General features: G+C 38.4%; 1 protein-coding gene across 1 annotated transcript in view; it reads right to left on the bottom strand.

The window, feature by feature from the left end:
- The window catches only part of Osbp (oxysterol binding protein), a 56,736-nt gene extending 34,847 nt beyond the window's left edge, over nt 1-21,889 (bottom strand). The window contains exon 1 of the mRNA XM_067761752.1: nt 19,279-21,889. Coding sequence (XP_067617853.1) covers nt 19,279-20,946 — 1,668 coding nt within the window. The 5' untranslated portion in view covers nt 20,947-21,889. The remainder of the gene's footprint in view (nt 1-19,278) is intronic.
- Between the last annotated feature and the right edge of the window lie 3,169 nt (nt 21,890-25,058).

Genomic DNA, 25,058 nt, shown 5'->3' with positions numbered 1-25,058 from the left:
CTTGCATTCTAATAAGAATTTTAACTGCTCGGTTAGCTTCGCGAATTTGATTTTTTGTTTGCTGTAGTGTTTGAGTGTCATACACATTGTTTACTATATAGTTTGGCAACTTAAACAGAGGTTATGTTGCGAATAGAGTGGAAGGCAGTGGACTAGGCAGTCGAATGTCATAAAATGAAGGAATGGTGTTCGGAGTTTTTTCAAAATTAAAAAAAAAATTGATAAAAGCTTTAATAAAAATAAAACTACTGTTTTAATAACAACAAAAACGCCTTATATATTCTATGTACATAAATTCGTAAAGATTATCTCACTTTAAAATTTGAGTTAAATAATCGTAAGTTTTGTTTTGAAACTGAGTCGAGAACTGTTCGTGTGAATGTGCGAATTTTCACCGATCAGCTGTTAGTTGCGCTACTTGGTAAAATTTACAATGGTCATACAGATATGTTCACCGTATTTGAATTTCATGTGTTTGTAGAAGTGTTTCATTTTTCCTCTTTGTTTGTTGCTTTTGTTGTTGGTTGTTTTAAACTTTGTTTTTACCGGTAGGCTTTCATGTAAAATTTAAATTTATAATTGTGCAATATTTTGTTTGTAACTACGTATTTTAAAACGTGTAATTTTATTTCTAATGTTGTTTTTGTTTTTGTATGTTATAAACAAATATATACCGCCCCTGAAGAAGATAAGGATAATTATCGAAACATTGGGCTAAATGGTGGAATAAATCGTATTTTATTTGCACTTGACCCTAACAGATCAGTAAAGCTGAAAAACTACATATAAATTAATCAAACTGAACCGAAATTACCATTCAATTGATCTTAGTGACGTTTGCTTGAATGCCGAGATATGTATTGTGGCGAATTTTCACATCACTAAATAAATGCACAACAACAAAAACATAAACACAGCAAGCTACATAAACACATTAATCATTATTTACTCACATACATACAAGAAAACGAAGAGATAACTCACACACAGATGTAGTCATCAGCCGAAGTAGTACTCACGCATACACCCGCTATGGCTATACGAGATACATAAACTACACATACCCTTCAAAAAACGCGAGTACTCCATAAATAATGTAAGGAATATTCCTTTGAGAGTATAAGAGTGTTCCAAAACTAATCTGTATTCATACAAAAAATGTGCTCCAATTAACATTGCGATGTCCTAGGAGAGGAGTAGGTGATCCCACTCTCGCTTTGTTTGTGAGTATTCCATAGAGTACATACGTGAGAGTAATTTCCAAAGTACTTTCACTGTAGTACTCCATGGAGCACCCACAGAGGATCATATGCCAAAGTACTAAAAAGGAATTGTCTCGGAGTGAATTTAATTTAAAATGAAAGTAAATGAAGAGGGGCAATGCAACTTTTATAATTTTTACTACGAATATTCTTATGTTATTTAGCATTTGCGTGAATAAAGAAACTAATATTTCTCTATACTATAGTATGCATACATAAAACCAGTGCGCGGTTGCATTTTATCAGAGTTGCCATAGTAAAATTTTATTATCAGTTATTTGTATGCAATATTTTACTTTTGGCAACTCTGTTCGATAGTCATCGTGTCGTGATCACGGTCGTTAGCAATGATCGGCTGATGGTGGTCCGCAAGCGCATTGCAAAGGAGTATTGTTAAAGTACTCCAACATGAAGAAAATGGAACACGTAATCCAACAATTTTTGCAGGGTATATATGTATATTGCTAATAACCAAGCACAATTATTCTGGAGTACAGCTTAGCGAAATGGCTAGACCTTCGGAGAAATGGATGAACGAGAAAACAGAGAGGGTCTACCACGTTATCCCCGAATCAAAATCCCCAAAATCTAAATCCCCAAAATCAAAATCCCCAAAATCAAAATCCCCAAACTCATAATCCCCAACACAAAATCCCCATTTTATGTGTGAAATAAATTCAAATTAGGTTTAAAATCGCCGCGACCAAAAAATGCTCATAATTCATACCAACTTTCTGCATAGGCGGCCTTCGGCCGCGCTTATAAAAAATAACCCTGGGCTACGCCATGCCAAGTCCGGGTGTGTGGTATAACCGTGGCTACCGCCACGGTGATGTCCTTCTGCGTAGTACACGCTTCTGTTACCTTGTTCGAATTAGAGCGACTAGCAGTCCTATATATGGATAAGTAAAAATATGTATTGCCAAAACGTGAATACATAGTTATACATACATAAATATGAATGAAAGAGGAAAGAGATATTACTATTTTTTACACGGTCATGATGTTTATCATAGCACTGGGATTTTGTGTTTGGGGATTTTCATTTTGGGGATTATGAATTTGGGGATTATGTGTTTGGGTATTTTTTTTTTCTCTGGGGATTTTGTGTTTGGGGATTTCGTGGCACTCCCACAATTACTCAATTCAGTTGTCTTAAAACTCAAATATTCACGTTAAAACAGGCGATTTCACATAGGTTTAAAAAAAACTATAACAGGCGTTTCAGAAATAGTTAAATTCCGATTACTTGACAGCTAACGCAAAGTATGCAATCGATGGGAAGGTGTAGAATTATTGTTCCTCTGTCTATTCTTAAGGTGTGGCATGTGCGTTGGTTCCACATTACAATTGAATAGATGGTTGGTGTCATGCGGGGACGCATTACAAGTAGGACATACATTTTGTATATCGGGGTTGATTCTGAATAGGTAAGAAAGAGTTTAATCTGTTACAGTACCCAGATCGGAGTTGAGCTAGAGTGACGCGCGTTTCACTAGGGAGAGTTCGTTCCTCTTCTGCTAGTTTTGGGTATTTTTCTTTCGCCGGGCAATTCATGGCATAGAATACATTTTTTTTAATCACAATAGTTTTTAAATTGGTGAGTCATATTAATCACATAAATGAACCGGAGAAAACGCATACTCATTAGCTCCATAACCTATTATGAGGAATATTAGCATCTCTAAGGTTATTAAATAGAAATGGTTTCTATAAATTATATAAATTTTTTATATATTTTTTGTATTTTTTTTTCAACTGGTTTAACTGTTTGTTATTCACAGGAATTCTTGCAATTACAATAGGTATAAAACTATGATTAGTTCCACAAATTTCAGAACATTGTCCAAAAAATAATCCAGGACGATTAATTATAAAATTAGTTTGGTTTAATCGTCCTGGTGTTCCATCAATTTTTAAAGGCACAACAACAGAAACATTAAGCAAGCTACATAAACACATTAATCATCATTTACCTACATACATACAAGGCAACGAAAAGATAACTCACACAGATCACACACAGTCATCGGTGGAAGTAGTACTCACATATACACGCGCATATGGCTATGCGAGAGGCTATAAACGTGTATCTGTAGTTTATAGCTGGTAGCCTATATCTGGTAACCAAGTAGAAAATTCTAGCAGAAGAAACATCTAGACATTTGGGCACAGAGTATAAAAGCAGCGAAAGCTGAGTAATCTGCAATCAGTTTGATTTAAGCACGCTATGGTTTGCGAAGTATAAGTATTTTTGTGAAGTATTTTCAAAGTAGTCTAATAAAGACCATTTTGCATTATTGAATATTGGAGTTATTTATTCAACAACGATACGAACGTTAGTAAAATGTGTAAAATAAGAGAACTTTCCCTAAATTCGTTACACTATTATAATTTTTGTAAATAGTTTAACAGTTTATTATAATAAATTTTTATCACTCGTATTCATTTTCTTAACTCTGGTTTTATAAACTTAATTTTAGTATTTTTGGTTGCATTCGTTACACTGTGCGTCGTAGCTTTGCAATGCTGGTGCTATACAAAGGAAACCATGTTAAAAGGTTAATTTAATTTTATATAGCTTTTGGTGTACCTACAGCAAATGTATGTCAAGTTTGATAAAGTAAATAGGGGGACAGACAGGGATCATAAACTTTTTTATCATTAACCAATTGAAGTTAACGCATGGGGTATAATAAACAAAATTCGTGCGAATTACGCATACCAGTGATCAGCTTTACAGCCCTGTAGTGAATACAGACTTGTGTAATGATAGCAGTTCTTCAGCCGAAAGCAAAATTTTATTGATTCATTGTTTTATGCCCTTAGTTTCTCATTTTTCACTTGTTAAATGCCGTAATCTAAGTTCCGTTGCTTAAAGTAAGTTAAAAGCGAGTGAAAATATCATTTTTAGTGTCTTCAATGAGTGTCACAGGAACATTCTTCAGGGATTTTCAAACTATTTTATATTAAACACTGGATTTTTCCTAAACTCTTAACAGTAGATGATTGTGAATGTTACTGTTTTAAGGTCAGAAATACACCACAAAGTTTTACCAACTATAGTTACTAATACGATTCTCGTGCGAACAACTTCACAAAAAACACTTTGAAAATTCTACACCCTGAAAAAACACTAACATTCAGAGGTGTTTATTTCTTGGGGGGAGGGTCACACGTCACTATGCCGCTAGTAAATAAATGCTGCACAACCACAACAGCAATGTAAGCAGAGATAACCTCCGAAGAGGTCTTAGGCCGAGCTTCTCTTCCAACGGCACCTGCAAGGCAAATGAGTTTTCACTGAGAGCTTTTCATGGCAGAAATAGACTCGGAGTGCTTGCCAGACACTGACTGCCGAGTGGCGACCCCGCTTAGAAAAATTTTTGTCTAATTGAAAAAAAACCTGTTTCTAAAATTTCGATGTTGCTACCATCACACTACGGTGCACAGTGTCGCGAAGCGGCCAAAAGTCAAAAAAGTTCATCGATAGATATTTTTATAAAACTTTGACAAACGATGGGGAATACATCCATTAAATCATTTCGAACAGAATTTTTAATAATAGACTTGCGCGCTTTTATCGGGACTTTCTGTAACCTGGAATTTTGTTAATTGATAATTTTGCCTACGGTTTTTTTATGAAAAAGGTCAATGAAACAAACTTAAATTCAGAGCTTGTTAGTAAATGTAAATATCTCAAATGAGTTTTTATTATATTTGGAAGTTTTCCAAACATGGCAACCCTACTTTTTTCTTTATTCATCGATCAGGTGCTGGTTAGGTTAGGTTGAACTGGCCGGTCCATGAGGACCTCATATAGACTGATTGAGTCCGTAGTGTTACCAGAAGTTTGTTTTAACGACCAAACTGAAAAACCCTATCAAAAACCAGGACCTATGTTATAAAATAACTCCGTCCTCTTGGCAAATACTAGAAGCTTCCTAGGACTTAAGCCACTTGCTGCTTCTAGATCTGACAGCTGTATCACTACTAATAGCTGGAGTCTTAGCCTGGCAAGTGCAGGGCACGAGCACAGAACGTGCTCGATCGTTTCCTCCTCCAGCCCTCACTTCCTACATCTGCTATCACTGACCAAGCCTAATTTAAAGGCATGTGACGCCAGAAGGCAGTGTCCAGTCAGAATACCCGTCATGCGTGTTCAGTCCTCTCTTATTAGTTATAGAAGCAACTGTGTTAGTCTAAGGTTGTAAGACCTACACATAATCTTCGACACTTTACAGCCCCGCGCTTGAACCCACGCCTTTCCCGCTTGGTCGATCATGTGCACCTTCGCTTAATCTCGCCCAATCTAATTGGGACGTCTACGGAGCAAGCTTCAAGGGATGCGCCCTTTTTAGCTAGTTCGTCCGCTTTTTCATTCCCATCTATTCCCATATGCCCTGGGACCCAATATAGATGTATGCTTCTCCCTGTCCCGATTCTCTCCAGAGACTGCTTACACTCTAACACGCATGTAGATGCTGTGCAATGCGAGACTATTGCCTTAATTGCTGCTTGACTGTCAATATAAAAGTTAACACGGTTGCAGCTTAAGCTATTCTCTTCCAGGGTTTCTACTGCTTTGGTTACGGCTAATATTTCCGCTTGGAAAACGCTACATTAATCCGGAAGCCCCGGAAGCCTGTAGGATCTGCTTATTTCCGGATCAGCGCAGTATAACGCAGACCCTACTCCTTCCACTACTTTGGAACCATCGGTGTACACATGTATCGCCTCGTCCGCCATTTGCGCACCCTTGCGCCAACCGTCCACCTCTATTGTGGCCTTAAGATCTCCCTCGAAGCGCAGATAGGGAATCAGGTAGTCTGTTCGTCTTGTGATGGATGACGCTATACTACTATGGCCATATGATCGGCGCTCAAGCTGCCCCGAAGCACCGATCCTGGTTGCGGGCGGTAATGCTTTGTTCTTTTCTACCAGGTCTACAGGTAGAATGTGCAGAATGGCATACAGTGCAGCCGTCGGGGCTATTTTCAGGGCTCCCGTAATGCTAAGCATCGATAGTCTGCATACGCCCTCTAATTTTTTGAGGTATGTTGTTTTTGTGTGGCTTTCCACCAAACAAGAACTCCATAGTATATAATAGGGCTTACAATCGCTATAAAAACCCAATGAGAAAGGGCGGCGATAGGCCCCACGTACACCCCAGCATTCTTTTACATGCATAGAGTGCCGTTGAGGCCTTCTTGACCCTCTCCTCCACGTTGAGCTTCCATGACAGCTTACTGTCTAGGATGACGCTAATATTTGCCACATTATGAACGATGAGTAGATTGCACGTATTTTTTATGGAGAACGGCAGATTGAGCGACATTAGCGCCATCTGACATGAAAAAGTAACCAACTTGAAACTTTTTTTGTAAGCAAAGCATAAAAAGAGTACGACATTTGCTGTGGCTAAGGGTGCTTTCACATTTTGCAAGTGAAATTATTGTTCACACTCGTTGGTACTTTTCTAAGTTTTTTCACAATAAAAACTGCATTTTAACAAATAAATAGGACACAAAATATGTTAGCAAGTATTTTTCTTGTTTAGTAAGAATGTTTATAACAATATTTCGCGAAATTTTGTATGTGCATGGGCAAGGCGACTTTTCTATTGAGCATCGAAAAGGTAGCACCCATGGCAATGGTGATGCAATGTCACGAAGACCATGTAATTTGAAATGCAAACACTGTTCAAAAGCTGAGTCTAAGGAAGACATCATAGATGTCCGGCTTATGACCATAACGTGTACGGATAAATGGGACATGGAACAACTAAAAAAGCACAGATCTGTCAGATGTTATGGAAGGGCTTGAGCGAAACGAAAGACCAAATAGAGAAGAGATGTCAGCAGAGAGTCCTATTGCGAAGTCATACTGGGCAAAGCGGAACAGTTTACAATTGATATCCGGTTGTCTGCATCGAATATAGGAGAGTGAGGATGGTCAATGTAAGAAGAAATTGATGGTTGTTCCAAGGAAAATGATTCCTGATGTTCTCAGTGAACTACATAACGGTCCAAGTGGAGGTCATCTTGGAATCACGAAGACGCCCAGAAAATTAAGCAGATATTCTATTGGGTTGGTTGCCCTCAGTCGGGCACTGAGCGGATTGCCAATGGCGAGGTTTGCAGCAGAGCAAAAGGGCCCAAAACCCGAAGTCAAGATTAGATGAAGCAATATATTTCAGGTGGAAAGGATCTCCAAGAATGTCGCAGGTCCATATCCTATTAGCTACCACAGAAACAAATACGTACTGGTTGTTATGGATTATTTCAGCAAATGGCCAGAGATATACCCAATACCAAATCAGGAAGCGGAAACAGTAGCAGATGTGTTTACAAACAATTGGGTTTCAAGGTATGGTGTACCAATGGAGTTACATTCTGACGAAGGCAGGAATTTTGAATCAGCTGTGTTCCAAGAAATGTGCGCATTCGAAAAACACGGAAAACTGCATTGCATCCTCAGTCCGATGGTATGGTGGAACGTTTCAATAGAACCTTGGAGGAACACTTAAGGAAAGTAGTCGACAAGTACCATAAAGAGTGGGATACATACACACCATTATTCTTGATGGCTTACCGATCGGCATTGCATGAGACAACGGGCCAAACTCCCCCAAAGGTAATTTTTGGCAATGACCATCGACTGCCAGCTGATTTGAAGTTTGGGATAGATTCCGATGCGGAGAAATGCCAAGAAATCCACTGGTGTCTTGGAGGACAACGAACCAAGATTATGAGTGACAAGATGAAAGCCAGAACAAAATTTATTACACACATACACACGCATATAACTAGAAGCCAAAACGTGAATATCAGATACATACAGGACAAATAAATAACAAGGTTGTTCGTGAAAAGTGTAGACCATTCGTGTAATATGCAAACGGGGTAACAGAGAGTATAAAAACAGCGCAAGCTGAGAAAAAATGAATCAGTTTGTTTTTAATGCGCTTTTAGCGAAGTACGCGAGTATTGTGAAGCACTAAAGTAGAGTTGTAAATAAAGGAAATATATTGCTATACTGAATATTTGAGTTATTTATTCGACAGTTCAGCGCATTGTCTACAAGTAGAATATGTAGCAGCACGCACATACACAGCCACGCTCACCTGATAAAATGCTTGTTCTTGTTCGTTTTTCTTATGGATGCTATTGGCACTGTTGTACTTCTTAGGTCCAAGAAAAGTGCAGTAGCTGCTAACGAAAACTCTGTAAAATTTTTATTGTAAAATTACAAAGAAATATCCTTATTTACTTTCAAACGAGCACCTAATTATATCTCTCTTTAAAATCCATGTTTTGGACAATTTTAATTAACAAATTGTGATACTTTATTACTGGAGACGATTGCTAAAACACGACCAAAACCGTCGGGGGAGGTATTAATGGACGCGTTTTTGCCTCGCTTCCAATAATTCGAATACTTTTTCGCCTTTGGACTATTGATAACACGACAAAACGTGTCTTTTCATTTCTCTTTCCACATTTTTGGACGAGTTATTGCAGTTGCTGTTGTTGTTGTTGTAGCGATAAGGTTGCTCCCCGAAGGCTTTGGGGAGTGTTATCGATGTGATGGTCCTTTGCCGGATACAGATCCGGTACGCTCCGGTACCACAGCACCATTAAGGTGCTAGCCCGACCATCTCGGGAACGATTTATGTGGCCACATTAAACCTTCAGGCCATCCCCTCCCTCCCCACCACCAAGTTCCATGAGGAGCTTGAGGTCGCCAGAGCCTCGTCTGTTAGTGAAGCAGGATTCGCCGCGGATAGGTGAGGTTGACAACTAAGTTTGGAAAAGCTATATATTGCGCTGGCAACCTGAAGGGTTGCGCTACACACCCCTTTAATCTGGTATTTTAGTCGCCTCTTACGACAGGCATACCTACCGCGGGTATATTCTTACCCCCTTACCCGCGGGGGGTGGGTTATTGGGGGTTATTGCAGTCGACCTTGATTTCAAACTGTTTTTCTTATTTTGTTTAAAGCTGGCTTCAGGTCAAATTGAGTAAAACACAATATGGTTAAGTTTTACTACCAATATATTTCGGTTACTCTTCCGGTAACCGTCTTCAGGACGTAACTATTGACAAAATCCAAAATAAAATAAAACATGGACAATTGTGCATATTAAAAATTATAAAATTGAACAAAATATATGTACATACATTGCATTTATTTACACGTCTGCTTCGTCTGACGTGGATCTGTGTACTGTCTTGTTGGAAAGTAAATTTGTAGCTGTGCGCGCAGTTCGCTATATCTGTCTTATAATTGAGCCTAATGTTTGTATCTTTGTCGACGATATGTAACATTTCTAGAGTGAAACGTTTGCTATAATGTTATTCTTGCTGGAGAATCTTTGTTTCTTCAAAATTTGGTGTATGTGCTCTCATTTTACAGTGCAACATGAGCGCTGTTTTCAGATTCATTACATTATGGCAATGTTTTAAGTCCGACTTGTGTTGGGCAAGTCTACTTTTCAATTTTTGTGTGCTTGTTCCTACATAAACACTAGGGCAAGGCTCATTGTTTTTACCTCCTTTGCATGGAATTTCATATCCATTTCGGGTTTTTTAGATTTTGTTTTGTTGGAAAAGTTTTTCAAGGTATTTATAGGTTTATGTGCAATTTCAATATTAGCTTTATTCTAACAATCTGACGTCGCGAGTCGTTCAGAGAGTTGATGTACATAAATAACTGATTTGAAAATTACTGTTTTCGGATTTTTCCTTTTGGTTTTTGGTGTTTTGATTTACTTAATAAGCTTTTAATAGTTTCATCGGGGAAATCGTTATTCCTTAGTAATACAAATATTTTTTTTCTATTTGCTTGTAGTGCATCTCATCTGACGTTTGTAACATCCTTCGAATACAGCCCATTGCTGAATTTCGTATCATCGCCTTTGGGTGGTTAGAAAAAAAGTTGACGATTCGTCCTGATGCCGTCGGTTTCTTGTACCACTTTAATTTGAGTACATTTCCATACTTGTTTATCATTGAATCCAGATAAGGTAAATTTCCGTCTTGTTCTAGTTCTATGGTGAATTGTATACTTTTGTTGAAAGAGTTTAGTGCGTTTAAACTGTTTTGTACCTCCTTGTTTTTCGCGGAGAACTTTTGAACGGGTAGAAAAACTGAGCACCCGTCTTTGTATTCTTAATACTGGAATAACTACGGGTCTTCAGATACCCCAATTCAAGACTTTTGTATAATTTTCTGTAGGACCCATATAGGTGCACTACATTTTCGTACTAAATTCGTTCAAAAAAATTTACCATCACAGCAACCCATATCTGATATTCCGCGCTTTTTTTTTGTTTCCCTGCGTCGCTTTCCACGACAGCAACCCCGGTAATTTTGACACTACGTTCAGTGTCAAACGCATGTTCCACGCAGGTTCCACTGTGTTCCAAAATAGTTTGACACTGACCGAAGTGTCAAACGGCAGTGTGTTAGAAAGAGAAAGGAATTGTTTCTTTCTCATACATATCATACTTGTAAACCTGTACTATGGTTCAGCGATTCGAACGATAGCAGAAGGTGCACAACAAGCGGGAATTTCTAAAATTCGTTACAATATTGTGACGAATATTAGCATCACTAAGCTGCTAGTAAATAATCACACAACAACCCAAAACATGACCCAAAACATGAAGCAGTCACTCTTATGTACACATTGAAGCTAGCAACACTTATGTAGAAGGTGACAAAGAGGTATCTCACACACACAGATGTGGTCATCAACCGAAGTAGTTACTCACACATACACACGCATATGGCTATAAACTACAAATATGCATGTACTCATATAACTAATTACCAAGCAGGAGATACAAGAGTTCTAAAAGGTGAAACATCTAGACCTTTGGAGAAATAAAAGCAGCGCAAACTGAACAATTAGTAATCAGTTTGATTTAAACACGCTATCAGTTCCGAAGTGAAGTATAATTATACTACTCCCAAATTAGTCCGATAAAGGCCATATTTTGCAATACAGAATATTGGATTGGTTTATTCAACAGTTTAGCGATTCGAACGTTAGCAGAAGGTTTCAAATAAGCGGAATTTCCCAAAATTCTGTACAATATTTTATACATTGTTTACTGCTGTTTTTCCGCTTGCTACTGTACATAAATAAATTGTGTGTTGTTCACCAATAGCTATCATCCGGTGGCAAAGAGCCTGAGCTAGATAAATAATTTTGCATGTAAATGCAACTACAACGATTTGAGCCAGATAAATCCAGATAGAAGTCTGGTTAAATTTGTGAGCCAGATAATTTGTTAATTACTTGTCTTTAGTTTGGCAATGCTGCCTTTAATAAACCTACTTTTTCAAAAATAGATGTCGCTGCTTAGCCTTTCGGCGTATGAGTTAAATGAAAAACAGCGGCGACATCTGCCTATCACATTTCACGTGTGCGAAAATATCACGACATCTGCTTCTCAAGTCTCTCAATGATCCAGAGCATTCCCGTGATATTGAGCGGGAGCCGGAGCTGTAAAACTCAATGGATTACGCCAAATGATGACAGAGCTTTGAACCTCACAAATTTAATAATCTGGATGGGTTGCTTTTACGAAGTAAGGAAAACGGGGAACAATTCAATCCCCTTCAGCGAAGAGTGTAGTAGAAAAGTACCTTTAGTAGTTTATTAGTAGTGCTAATAAATATGTAAATGCCAACAGGTTTAGGGGGAAATAATTCATTTTCCACTAAATATTCCGTGAATTGAGAAAGACCTATAATGGTTTGGTCATTCTTTCAGAATTTGTTTGAAGAATGCCGTACGTCGGAATTTTATTCAAAAACACTATCTCAAAATTTGTTTCAAAAACTCCCTATCTGAGCAAAAGTGCAATGCATTTTGACATAAGACGGAGTTAATGAAAAGCATTCTGAGAAAAGGTGTTCTTCAACCTAATTCTGATATAGGCCGTTTTTTTTTTTTGACAAATCTTGAAGTGTTCCCGATAAATCGTTAATTTAGAATATTCGGAACACGTTCGTTTGATACTACCTCACGATGTCCAAATACTATGAATAAGTATATACATAATATTCCAAATATAAAACGATTCGACAAATTCCTTAATGGAGACGAATTTTCCAACATACGGATTGAATAAGTTAACATGCTGAGTACATTTCGTTATGGCATCTCCATTATTTACTAAAGACATTTTTAATTGAATAGAGTATTGCAAACTGATCTTTATTTAGATTACTTTGGGAGTAGTATTTCACAATTAAACTTCACAACTAATATCGTGCTTAAATCAAAACTGATTCGATATTACTCAGCTTGTACTGCTTTTATACTCTCGGCTTCCTCGTTAACCCATTTCTCCTAAAGTCTTGTCATTTCCGGAACAGTTGTAGCTCATGCTTGGTTAGTTACCAGCTAGATAAGTACATATATATTTGTAGTTTATAGCAATATGCGTGTGTATGTGTGAGTAACTACTTCGGCTGATGACTACATCTGCGTATGTGAGATAGCTCTTCGTCGTCTTCTACATAAGTGGGGCTAGCTTTAATATGTACATGTACATAAGAGTGGCTGCCTCATGTTTTTGTTGTTGTGTGATTATTTACTAACAGCTTAGTGATGCTAATATTCGTCACAGTACTTTTCATCAATTATCGGGTATTTCTAAACTGATTGCTTTCTATTTCTCCTACTAAAATGAGCAAAATGGCTGTAATTGTCAAAAAATTTACCAGCCGAGCCTTGTGATTGAATCATGGAAGCTGACTACGTATATGTGTATGTACATAAGGTTGGTCCTTAAAAATTAATTGAACGATTTTTTCATGCTGTTGTTGTAGTTATAAACGATAAAGACACTCACCGGGTTATCGATGTTGATGCTCTTTTGCAGAATATAGATCCGGTACGCTCCGGTTGTTGTTGTTGTTGTTGTTGTAGCGATAAGGTTGCTCCCCGAAGGCTTTGGGGAGTATTATCGATGTGATGGTCCTTTGCCGGATACAAATCCGGTACGCTCCGGTACCATAGCACCATTAAGGTGCTAGCCCGACCATCTCGGAAACGATTTATGTGGCCACATTAAACCTTTAGGCCATTCCCTCCCTCCAAGTTCCATGAGGAGCTTGGGGTCGCCAGAGCCTCGTCTGTTAGTGAAATAGGATTCGCCGCGGATAGGTGAGGTTGACAATTGGGTTTGGAGAAGCTATATATTGCACTGGCAACCTGAAAGGTTGCGCTACACAGCCCCTTGAATCTGGTATTTCAGTCGCCTCTTACGACAGGTATACCTACCGCGAGTATATTCTGATCCCCTAACCCGCTGGGTTACGCTTCGGTAACCAAGAACCATTAAGGTACTAGCCCGACTATCTTGGAAACGCTTAACATGAACACATAACACCTTCTAGGCAATTCCACCTCCATCCCCTAGTTCCATGAGGAACTTGGGGTCGCTAGAGCCTCGCCTACTAAATATGTGTATGATAAATTCGTATTTCTGACAGGATTCCTCTCGCTTAGGTGAGGATGATAATTGGGTTGGGGAACCTTTGAAACTATAAAGCTTTGTATTGCGCCTATTAACCCCTTTTTTCATGCTATCCCTTTAAACGGTAATACCAAGAGCATAGATTGGAGACGGCCAAACTGTGTCGTTCAGCAGTTAAATACTGGCATGTTTTCGAACACATAAATTTACTTTAAACCGAAACAAGTATGTAAATATATAGTACTTTTTTAAACGGATACACGTTTACGCGATTGCATGCAAAAAATAACAACAATATTTAATTAGAGCTATTTCGCAAAGTATGTTAACATATTTATACGCATACATTAAAGCTAGTGAAACAAATATGTATGGAGGTAAGTTAAGTAAGGTATCCGATCTCTACATTTGCAAATACCGCTTGAATTGATTAAGTAACCTTAGGTTAGGTGGTGTGGTAGACACTTCGGCAGTGGAAATTCACTTGGTCTGCATGGGGATCCGTTATGATGCCACATAACAGTGACGTAAGCTTAAAGTACCCCCAGCGGGTTAGTGGTCTTAGAATATACCCGCGGCAGGTATGCCTGTCGTAAGAGATGACTAAAATACCAAATTGATTCAAGGGGTTGTGTAGCGTAACATATAGCTTCTCTAGCCCAATTGTCCACCTCACCTACAAGTGGCGAATCCTGTTTCTTTAACAGCCGAGGCCCTGGCGACCCAAGCTTCTCATGGATCTATGGGTGGGAGGCGGGTGGACTAGAATGTTTTATGTGTTCATACCAAATCGTTCCCGAGATGGTCTGGCTAGTACCTTAAGGGTGCTTATTACCGGAACGTACCAGATCTGCATTCGGCAAAGGACCATCAACTTCGATAACACTCCCCAGTGTCCTTATCACTGCAACAACAACATAATAGTTGAATAGCAAGGATATAGTTTCGATTAAGTCCGACTTTGATCATAGATTAATTCGGCGGAGATGCTTTCCGGGAGTTGAACATTCAAGCATGCAGGGGCTATATGGCTCCATTTCATCATGTTGTTGTTGTTCTTGTAGCAGGTCTTTTCCGGATATAGATTCGGTACGCTCCGGTAAGAAGTACCATTAAGGCACTACCCCGACCACCTCGGAAACGACTTAAAATTACCCTAGCTCCATGAGGAGATTGGGGTCGCCCGAGCCCCGTCTGCTATATATGTATGCGTATGATTTTTTGTAAAAGGTTTCCTTTCGGGTAGGTGAGGTTAACAATTGGGTTAGGGATACTGTATAGCTAAAACGTTTGTATTGTGCTTACTAAGACTTTGAATTCCTCCATATCATCATCATTAATGCAGCTTTAGCAGGAAGGGCTTATGATATATTATAATGTACTGCATAGAATCCTTTTGGATAGATGAGTCTTGATGGACCAAATTATTTGGGAAACCGACTACTAGCCCCTTCCGCCCAGACAGATCCCAGCAAGAGGTGATTTCCACCCAGCGTTACAATTTTTAAAAGAAATTTCAAACTGAATTTTCGAGTAGCGAACGTCGGTCCAGAGACGGTTTTTAATTTTTGCATTGCGAGGTCTCAACTGGGAATCAAGTACTCATTCATCTTCCACCATACAGGAATAGGCTTCTTCTAATTAATTTGCCATCTCTAGAGAATCGTAGAGTATTACTTGGCGTTATGTTCATTCACAAGCTCATCATTGGCGTGATTGACTCCCCTGACCTAATCAGTCAACTAAATTTTGCGGTTCCTGCTAGGGCGTCCAGACATTTTGTGCCTTTTCATTTACCTCTATGCCGGCAAAATTTTGCTAGAAACAGTTCTCTGCGTCATTGGTGCTCGCGGTACAATGATTTATATAACTGCATTGGCTTTGAATGTTCGTTTGCCGCTTTACATACTGCTATACTCTTATGTTTAGCCTGATATTTTAATTTTATTTTTTCTTATACAATGCGATGTCAAATGTTTATAACATACTCGTTTTCTATGTACCTTTTTTAAATTTTTTGATTTTAAGAATGGCTCTGTATTTACATATATAACTGTCTATTACAATAATTAGTCGGCCGCTTTGTGTTTGCGTAATAGACAGATATATATGTAAATACAGAGCCATCCTTAAAATTAAAAAGTTTAAAAGAGATACATACAATCCCAGTTGAGACCTCGTAATGCAAAAACTAAAAACTGTCTCTGGACCGACTCAATCCGATCTATATGGATTTGATAGATTGGAGACCAAACACATGAACAGTACTGGAGAATAGGACGTACCAACGAGGTATAAAGGATCTTTGTGAAATAAGGGTCATCAAACTCTTTAGCCCAACGTTTGAAATATATATGGTAAAACTTAATTTCGGAACAAAAATAACACCTAGATCAGTTACCACAGATATCCGCTCCAAAGGGTTGCCGTTAAGTATATAAGATGTCAGGCACGGCATCACGGTGAAAAGTCATTTGCTTACATTTAGAGCAATTCAAAAAAAGTAAATTTGCAGTACACCAGCTTTGAAATGAGTCAAGATCGGCAGTTCGGAAAGTTTTACATCATCTGCGTACATAAAAACTCTAGAATGTAAGATAACCTTTGGTAAGTCGTTAATGAACAGGGTAAAAAGTAATGCACCCAAATGGCTACCCTGGGGCGCGCCAGAAGTTACATCAAACGACTTTGAAAGATTGTTGTTGAAGAAAACTCCCAGAGTCCTATTTTCAAGATAACTTGAAATCCAACTTAATAAAGGCGCTGGAAAGCCCAGAAGATCAAGTTTGTGAACTAAGAGCTCGTGATTAACAGAGTCAAATGCTTTACTAAAGTCGGTGTAAATTACATCTATTTGTATGTATGTATGTATTTGATGTATTTGAAAATTTGTTCATAGCACAACAATTTGGCAAATTATTTAACAGTGCTAGTCATGAATAGCATGAGCTATAAAAAATGAACATTATAATAATAATAAATTAGATTAATCAAATTAAATTAAATATAACAGATAATAGTGAAATATTTATGTATGTAAATGTAAATCTTAAAACTAAAGAAAAGTAATTAATAAATATTAAAAGACAGCAGTAGTGACGACAACCTTTGGCTGGTTATAGATCGAATAGTATTTAACAAATAAAGTAAGAAGACACAGAGAAAGGAAAAGGACTTAGAAATGAACATTTTAACAACAACAATTTGAGATCCAGTTTAAGAGTCGTTAAAAAATGATGTTAGCTCTTTTTTGAAGTGCAGAGCATTACTTAAAGTCGAAGACTTGTAGATAAGGAGTTCCAAAGACGTATTGCAGTAACAAAGAATTGGCGCTCAGAGGTTAGCGTGCGGTATCTAATGTGCTTAAGAAGAAGCACTGATCTTGATGATTGCAGAAAAACATGTTTACGATATAGATAGTCAGGTTCCTTCGTGTGTATCAATTTATGGAGGAAGGACAGTGTTTTGAATTTTAAAAGATTTTCGAAAGAAATGTTTAGCAACCTTTCAGCATGTTGTGATACGTGGTCAAGTCTTTTCAACCCAAAAAACATATCTAGCAATGTTGATGTAAACAACATTTAGTTTGTTCTTGCACAGATATTCACAGTTTGAGAAAATCACACAACCATGGAGTAGCGTAGGTATTAAGTACGCTTTAGCTAGAAGTAGTCTTATGTGCAAAGGCGTGAAATACTGTGTTAAGGAGTCATTTCCGTAAGCATTTTGAGGAAATACGGCACCTGAGAACCCAGCCGTATGAAGCGAAAAAACACAAGCATGTCCTTGGTGAACTCCATAAACAGGCGTCGGACCTTTATGCCGGGAATTGCCCGGTGAATCCGGTACTTAACGAAAATTATCCAAAACTCGCGGAAGAGGAACGCATACTCCCCAGGGAAACGCGTGTCACTCTTGCTCAACTTCGTTCTGGATACTGTAACAGGTTAAACTCTTACCTATCCAGAATCAACCACGACATACAAAATGTCCCCCCAGCGGGTTAGGGGGTCAGAATATACCCGCGGTAGGTATGCCTGTCGTAAGAGGCGACTAAAATGCCAGATTCAAGGGGCTGTGTAGCGCAACCCTTCAGGTTGCCAGCGCAATATATAGCTTCTCCAAACCCAATTGTCAACCTCACCTATCCACGGCGAATCCTGTTTCACTAACAGACGAGGCTCTGGCGACCCCAAGCTCCTCAAGGAACTTGGGGTGGGGAGGGAGGGATGGCCTGAAGGTTTAACGTGGCCACATAAATCGTTCCCAAGATGGTCGGGCTAGCACTTTAATGATGCTGTGTTACCGGAGCGTACCGGATCTGTATCCGGCAAAGGACCATCACATCGATAACACTCCCCAAAGCCTTCGGGGAGCAACCTTATCGCTACAACAACAACAACAACAACATACAAAATGTATCCCCACATGACACGAACCATCTCTTCAATTGTAATGTGGAACCAACGCCTCTAACACCCCTTTCCTTATGGTCCACCCCTGTTGAAACGGCAAGTTTGCTTGGACTCCCCGTTAGAGGATATTGATGACAATTTGTGATCGGTCGCGGCTATTAGGTGGGGCGAGCATTGCTACAACAACAACAACAACTGTGTTAACCATAGTGTACGAAGCATTCCATAGACTTTTCCAACCGTTCTAAAAAAATGGTCTTTCCATGTCAATGTTTTGTTAAAAATTACTCCTAAGTTTTTCGCCGTATCTACGTATTCTATAACGGAATTGTCGAACACTACATTCTCTAAATCATTAGTGGGAAAAGACCTTCTATGAATAACAATACATTTTGACTTATTCGGGTTTATACATAAGCCATTCATATTAGCCCATGAAAATATTTGATTCAAATCGTAGTTTAAGTTACTTATACACAAGCTAGTTTGATCACGAGGACAACACGTAAACAACTGCACATCATCAGCGTAGATATGAACATTACAATACTTAAGGACATCGGGTAAGTCATTGATATACAGAACAAATAACAGAGGACCCAGGATAGAGCCTTGAGGGACGCCTCTTAAGACATGTAGGAAGTCAGACTTTTCACCATCTATACATACTGCTTGAGTCCTATCGCCAAGATATGATCTTATAAGGGCAACTGCATGACCAGAGAAGTTAAATAAGTTCACCAGCTTCCTACAGAGCAGAGTGTGGTCTACAGAATCAAAAGCTTTAGAGTGGTCAAGAAGTGTTAAGAAGGCAATGTAACTTTCATCCACTCGCTCACGAATTTCTTCTGTCACAGATAATAGTGCCGTTGTACAGCTCCGCTTTGACCTGAAACCAGACTGACTGTCTGACAGGAGCTTGTATTCATGTACATATGATACGATTTGCCCATGTAGATTGTTTGCAATCTAAAAAACTATTCATCGCTACAACAACAACAACAACATCACCTCAATGGCACTCTCACTAATTTAAGAGCATTTTTTTTTTTATTTATTATCTTTAACAAATACATAAAGTACTTTTGATTCTACACTCACCTGCAAATATTTACCACGAAATTTGCTAGTCATGGTAAACTCCTGCCAGCACGTCCACTCACGTCCTTCACAATGTAACGCTGCCATTGGTGGATGATGGGAAACTTGCTCAGCAACGACACGCCAACCCAAATCATCCATACGATCACATTCGTATGTTTCACCTAAAAGTGGATTAAATGGTTTGCCAATCCGAGTTGTTGTGGTAGAATAACTAGTAATCGTAAACGCCGCAACATATGCCAATTGTTCACATTCATCTGTACAACGCGCTGCAGTATCTAACAAATCAGAATATTCATAATCTTCTGTAAGTCGTTGTAACATTGATAATGGTTCATTAAAATTTACAGGCATTGGAATTTTCGACAACTCCTTGCCAATACAATTTTTCATTATTGACCAAAGGTTGAGTGGATAATTTGGCTTATCTGGTACGCGTGTACGTCTTTGGCGGGTTGGTTTCGAAAGAACTAGGCTAGTACGATTTGAATCATTTTTGCGATTTTCCCCGCGCGATGGGTTTCCACTAAAATTAGTATTTTTTTTGCTAATCACAACCACTTGTTGTGGCTCGGATCGATTATTCATATTTTTATTTTCTTCATTATCCGATGAACTACTATGATGTTGTTCATCTGAATTCGAGTGCATATTTTGTAAATTCATTACAAACGATGAGCCATCCTCCATATCCTCATCCTTGTGTTGGTGACGAATATCACTATTCGCCGATGGCAATTTCATTACAAAACCACAATTATTTCTTGGGGAATTTTCACCAAATGCTCCATTGTTTTCTTCAGCATCGAAAAATTCTGTTTCATCATCCGATGTGAAAGTATTAATTGATACTCCACTCTCATTTGGTATTGCTAGCGGTTTGTTATGTTGCGCTGCGCTATGTGCGGCTTGTTCCAATCTAGTTTGCTGTTTGGCTAACATCTCAACCATTTCCTCTAAGTGTTGACGTTGCTCACGCTCATGCTCTACCATTTTTGACCATTTGTGGCCTTGCGATTCAGCACTGCGTAAATAATCGTTACATGCATTTATCATTGCATTGCATGTTATACGAAAAAGCGTTGCACGCTCATTGACAATTTTTGTGCGACTAGCAAGTGATTCTTCATCATTCGTTTCTAATTCACTAAGTGCTCTCTGTAAAGCAATACCATGCTTGGTGATCAAATCGTAACAGGTTTTCAAACTCTCCAAACGTCCACTTAGTTCAGCCATTACTGCGGTAATTTCTTGACTGGGTATAACATGTGAAGTTTCTACTTCTTCCTCTTCCTCCTTTTCCATAGTGCGTATAGCTTTAGCTTTGGCCAATTCTAGCGCTGTAACCCAATGTTGTCGTTCTACCTCATTGGCAGCTTTTATGTGAAATGTTTGTGTACCACCATTTGAAATGACGAAAGTACATGAATCCACCGTGTGTATAAGAGCACCTTGAAGTGATATAGTACCGCGACATGTGTGATTCATTTCGGCTTGATTACGATAGTAACTTAGAACACCTCTGGACAGTACAAACCAACGCCGTTGATAACCCTTAATATAATTAGTCCATTTCATGAGCCAACCTTTCACTTCTTGATCTTTAGTACCTGTGACGCTGCCACTCCGTTCGGGCGTAGGTTTATTCATAAGTATATCCGTCATTATGACGGTATATCAATTTTACGTTGCCCACGAAATTCCAACAAATCAACTCCTTATCCGCACGCACCTCTTCTTTACTAATGCGATTCAGTTCACCGCAATTGTGGCAGTACCGTAGTCACTGTCACCGTCGCCACCACCACCGCCAGCACCAAAAACTCGTAAACCAAGCGGGTAAAGTTCGAGACGCAATCAATTGTACAAACGGCGTGAAATTAAGAAAATCACAATATATATAACATGGATATCTACAACAAAAAAATTAGCACAGCAGTTAACGCCACGTACAGTAAAGCGCTTTTATCGCACACGTTATTAACACAATAATCATCAGTTTTCGTCTCTCCAGTTCTTTTTTTGTTAGTTATTTATTACATTAGAGTTTATTTAACACGATTTTACGTTTTAAATTTGCACAAATTTTTGCTTTTCAATGCAAAAATTGGAAAATCTAACTAAAGGCACAGACAAAAACGAAAATTTGACACATACAAGAGACGTCCAATTGGAATTGTAGTAGAAAGAGTGCTGCCACATAAATTGCAAATATTTGTGCTACCTGCTGTTTATACTTGCAACGTCATAAATAGTGAATATTTCGTTGGTGAGAAAACAAATTGGTGAACTTTTTGTAACCAACTGAAAGAAGCCGGGACTTTCGGGACCTATACTAGTTGGTGCTTCTAGATCTAATAGCCAAAGCCTTAGTCTGGCGTCCGCAGGATACGAGCACTGCTATCAAACTTCGAAGGATGCACATTTCTTAGCTAGCTCATCGCCTTTTTCATTTCCATCTGATCACATACGCCCGAAGACCCAATGTAAATGTGTGTTTCTCCACCTCCAAGGTATGTGATATTATCCCCTAATTTCCTCCGGTGTCAGTGTTTCTACTACTACAACCGGAAAGCTCCAGAGCATACGACTATAGTCTCGTCCCCCATTGCCGCCCTGCCATCCCCACCCCCCTGTATCTATATATTGGCCTTTAGATCCCCATTGAAGTACAGGAACGGGTCCTAGTAGTTTGCTCGTCATTATTTCTGGCGCTATACTACTACGGCCGTATGGCATTATGGTTCCAAGCTGCACCAAGGCATTGAGTTTGGTTGCACTTGTCAACACTACGATTTTCCCCAGCAAGTGTAAATGTGTGATGTGTAATCTTCCTGCAATTTAACACGAAGTCGGCCCATATAGCTAAGGCTGTACGTACATTGATGGAAATACGAGACAATAGCAATGTAATCTTATATCTGGATAAAAATCAAAACCCTAGGTACTTTGATCATATGAACGCGACACTATCATTTGATGTCTCATTAGTAATTTACCACTAACGCCCAGATTCTGAGCGTTACCCGTAAAATAGTAACCAGAACATTATGTAATGGCCCAAGTGGTAACGCTGTCATCACTGAAAACTCACCAGTGTCTGTGGAGAAATTTGATGGGTAGTTTTCTTCGCTTTCACGGTTGCCACTTTGGTCCATTTGGACCAAAAATGGTCTTGGTCCGCTGGTCCCTTTTCTTCAATTTTGGTCCTTTGTAGGCAGTAGCCACGATTGGTACTTTTCTTTGCTCAATCAATAAAATGTACCAGAACAATAACATTTCACCTAGGATAAATTATACAACACTATGTAAAATATATGAAAATAAAAATTGCTTCTCGCCTAGCATATCTTATAGCGAGCACTCTGCCGTGAGCCTAACACTTTCAAAACTTATACAAAGAAATTTGGCACGTTGATATTTAAATCTTTTCCACCCAGCTCAATGAGTTCAAGGAATTCCAGGACTATTGTGGTGTTAAGCCACGCAAGGTAATTGAAAACTAAGTATCTTGGCACAAGAAATACATTTAACTCGAAGACAGAAGGAAGCAAATGCTAAAGAGAATTGATTTCGGAAGAAATGTTTTGCATAAAATTATTCCTGTAGGTGCTAGCAGAACCCCTGAGGCCTGGGATCAAAACTCACACTTTCTGAAACTAGGTTCTGATGTGATGTTTAAACGTTAAGGGAAAAAGTAAGCATCTATAAAAATAGTACTAAAAAGTTGCATAGTTTCATTTATGATTTACTCAGTTTTCCACATACATAGTTGGGCAACACCAGAACGCAAATTTTGAAACGTTTCTTACTAAAACCTAACTGCACTATACATTTATTTCATTGCAATCAACAACATAATGCCAGAACCAGGAGCTTTGTGACCAAAACTAGGTTCACAACGTTTGGTTGGTGAAAGACAAAGACTTATCCTATGTCAAAATATAGTACCATTTGGGGTTGCATGCACAATAAACGGGACGTGATGTGCATATTCATATTATGCATGATAAGTTTCTACATAGGTATATTGTAATTTATTCTGTGAAAGTACATAATATAAAAAAATATGTATAGCAAGAGGCAACACTTTTTTACTATTATCTTTACTTATTTGCGCTTACAATTCTTTATTTTTCAGTTTTGCCTTTTTCTAAACAACAGCTGATGTGGTTATTTCGATATAACCACCTACTTTTGTGGGTAAAAAATTATCCGGCTACTTTCGCGGGTAGAATACCAAAAGGGTGTAAAAGTTACCACATGATTTCGTTACCGTGGTGAAGAATGTTGTTACCACACTAGAATCGGGACGTAAGTATGAAGGGTTGAACCACTTTAACCGAACCGGTGCTGTGTTTCATGACCATGTCCAAATTTTATCAGTGGTTTGAACCATTGAACCGAATTACCGATTTCATCTTTGCGAATTACTTACATTTTTGCAGCCTGATAAAGTCTGTTTTCTCTTACCGATGTCCTCCTGCAGTCTGACAAGAAATGTATTAAACGGAGCAAGGCATGTAATCAACCGTGTCTTCTACACTGGCCATGTAAAAAAGGAAGAACGCATACCAGAAAAGGGACATACTGTTATATTTTTGGTTGGAAAGGGACTGTCGCGTTTTACAAGTTATCCATGAAAGCAGTATTGATATTTGGTTTGTAATCATGAACTACATGTGTCAAAAGAAAACGGACATTTTAGTTTTCGAAAGACGCCAGATCATGTAATGACTAAGGTGCTTTCCGAAAACGAATCCTTACTATGGACCGATTTTTCCATCTTTGGCTAACACTAACTGATACCATATCTGCCCGGAATCGTTCTGAGATCTGTCAAATAAACTGCCAGTTCTTTCTAACTGAAGCTGCTGAAAACAGTACTGAGTTAGAAAATACTGGTGGGGATTTGCTTCATCTCCCTTGGCGTTAGCTACAACTAAGTACATTCCTTCTTTCCTTATTGTTTCGAAACCCACAAATCATTATTGTTTCAAAACTCAAAAGTCATGACAGACTTCGAAAACAAATAATAAAAAAAAAAAAATTGTTATGTTAAACGGTTTTATTGAAAACAATATTTACATTAAGTAATAATAATACTAAAAGCTAGAAAATAATTATGTAGATCCTAGGTACTAATCATCAGACTACTCATCAATCTAGGGCGTTCATCAGACAATTAAATAAAAGCGATGGACACGTCAAATTTCTATTGATAGTCATAAGTAAGACCAACTGAACCTTAATCAGGTTATACTACGCCTCACATTTTTAGAAATTCCACGCGCCCAAAGCTTTTATTTAATTGTCTGGTCAACGCCCTGCTGAGGAGTGTGATGACTAGTACCTAGGACCTACCTAATTATTTTCTAGCTTTTAGTATTATTACTTAATGTAAGTATTGTTTTCAATAAAACCGTTTCACAAAATTGCTTTTAAATTTTTTTGTCAAGTTTTTAGTCTTAATTGCCTATTACTTCTCATTCTATTTAGTTCATTTAATGACTCATTATTATAAGGACTCTTTCCTGACAATTTGTTACAATATAAGTCCTCGAACTCCAAAGTATTTTGATGTCACTTCTACCGAACTGTATGTAATATGTGTTCCAAATATGTGCCAAATCGGACCACAAATACGATTTTTTTAACATCTCGATCCTTGCGGCACCTGGCGGCGATTTTTTTTTTCATATGTCGCTTTCTATTCATGTATATAATATGTGTTCCAAATATGAGCCAAATCGGACCAGAAATACGTTTTTTCGGAT

Source organism: Eurosta solidaginis, chromosome 1 (genome assembly GCF_040869045.1).
Source record: "Eurosta solidaginis isolate ZX-2024a chromosome 1, ASM4086904v1, whole genome shotgun sequence".
In the NCBI taxonomy this organism is placed as follows: Eukaryota; Metazoa; Arthropoda; class Insecta; order Diptera; family Tephritidae; genus Eurosta; species Eurosta solidaginis.
This window is presented reverse-complemented; position numbering and strand designations above follow the sequence as displayed.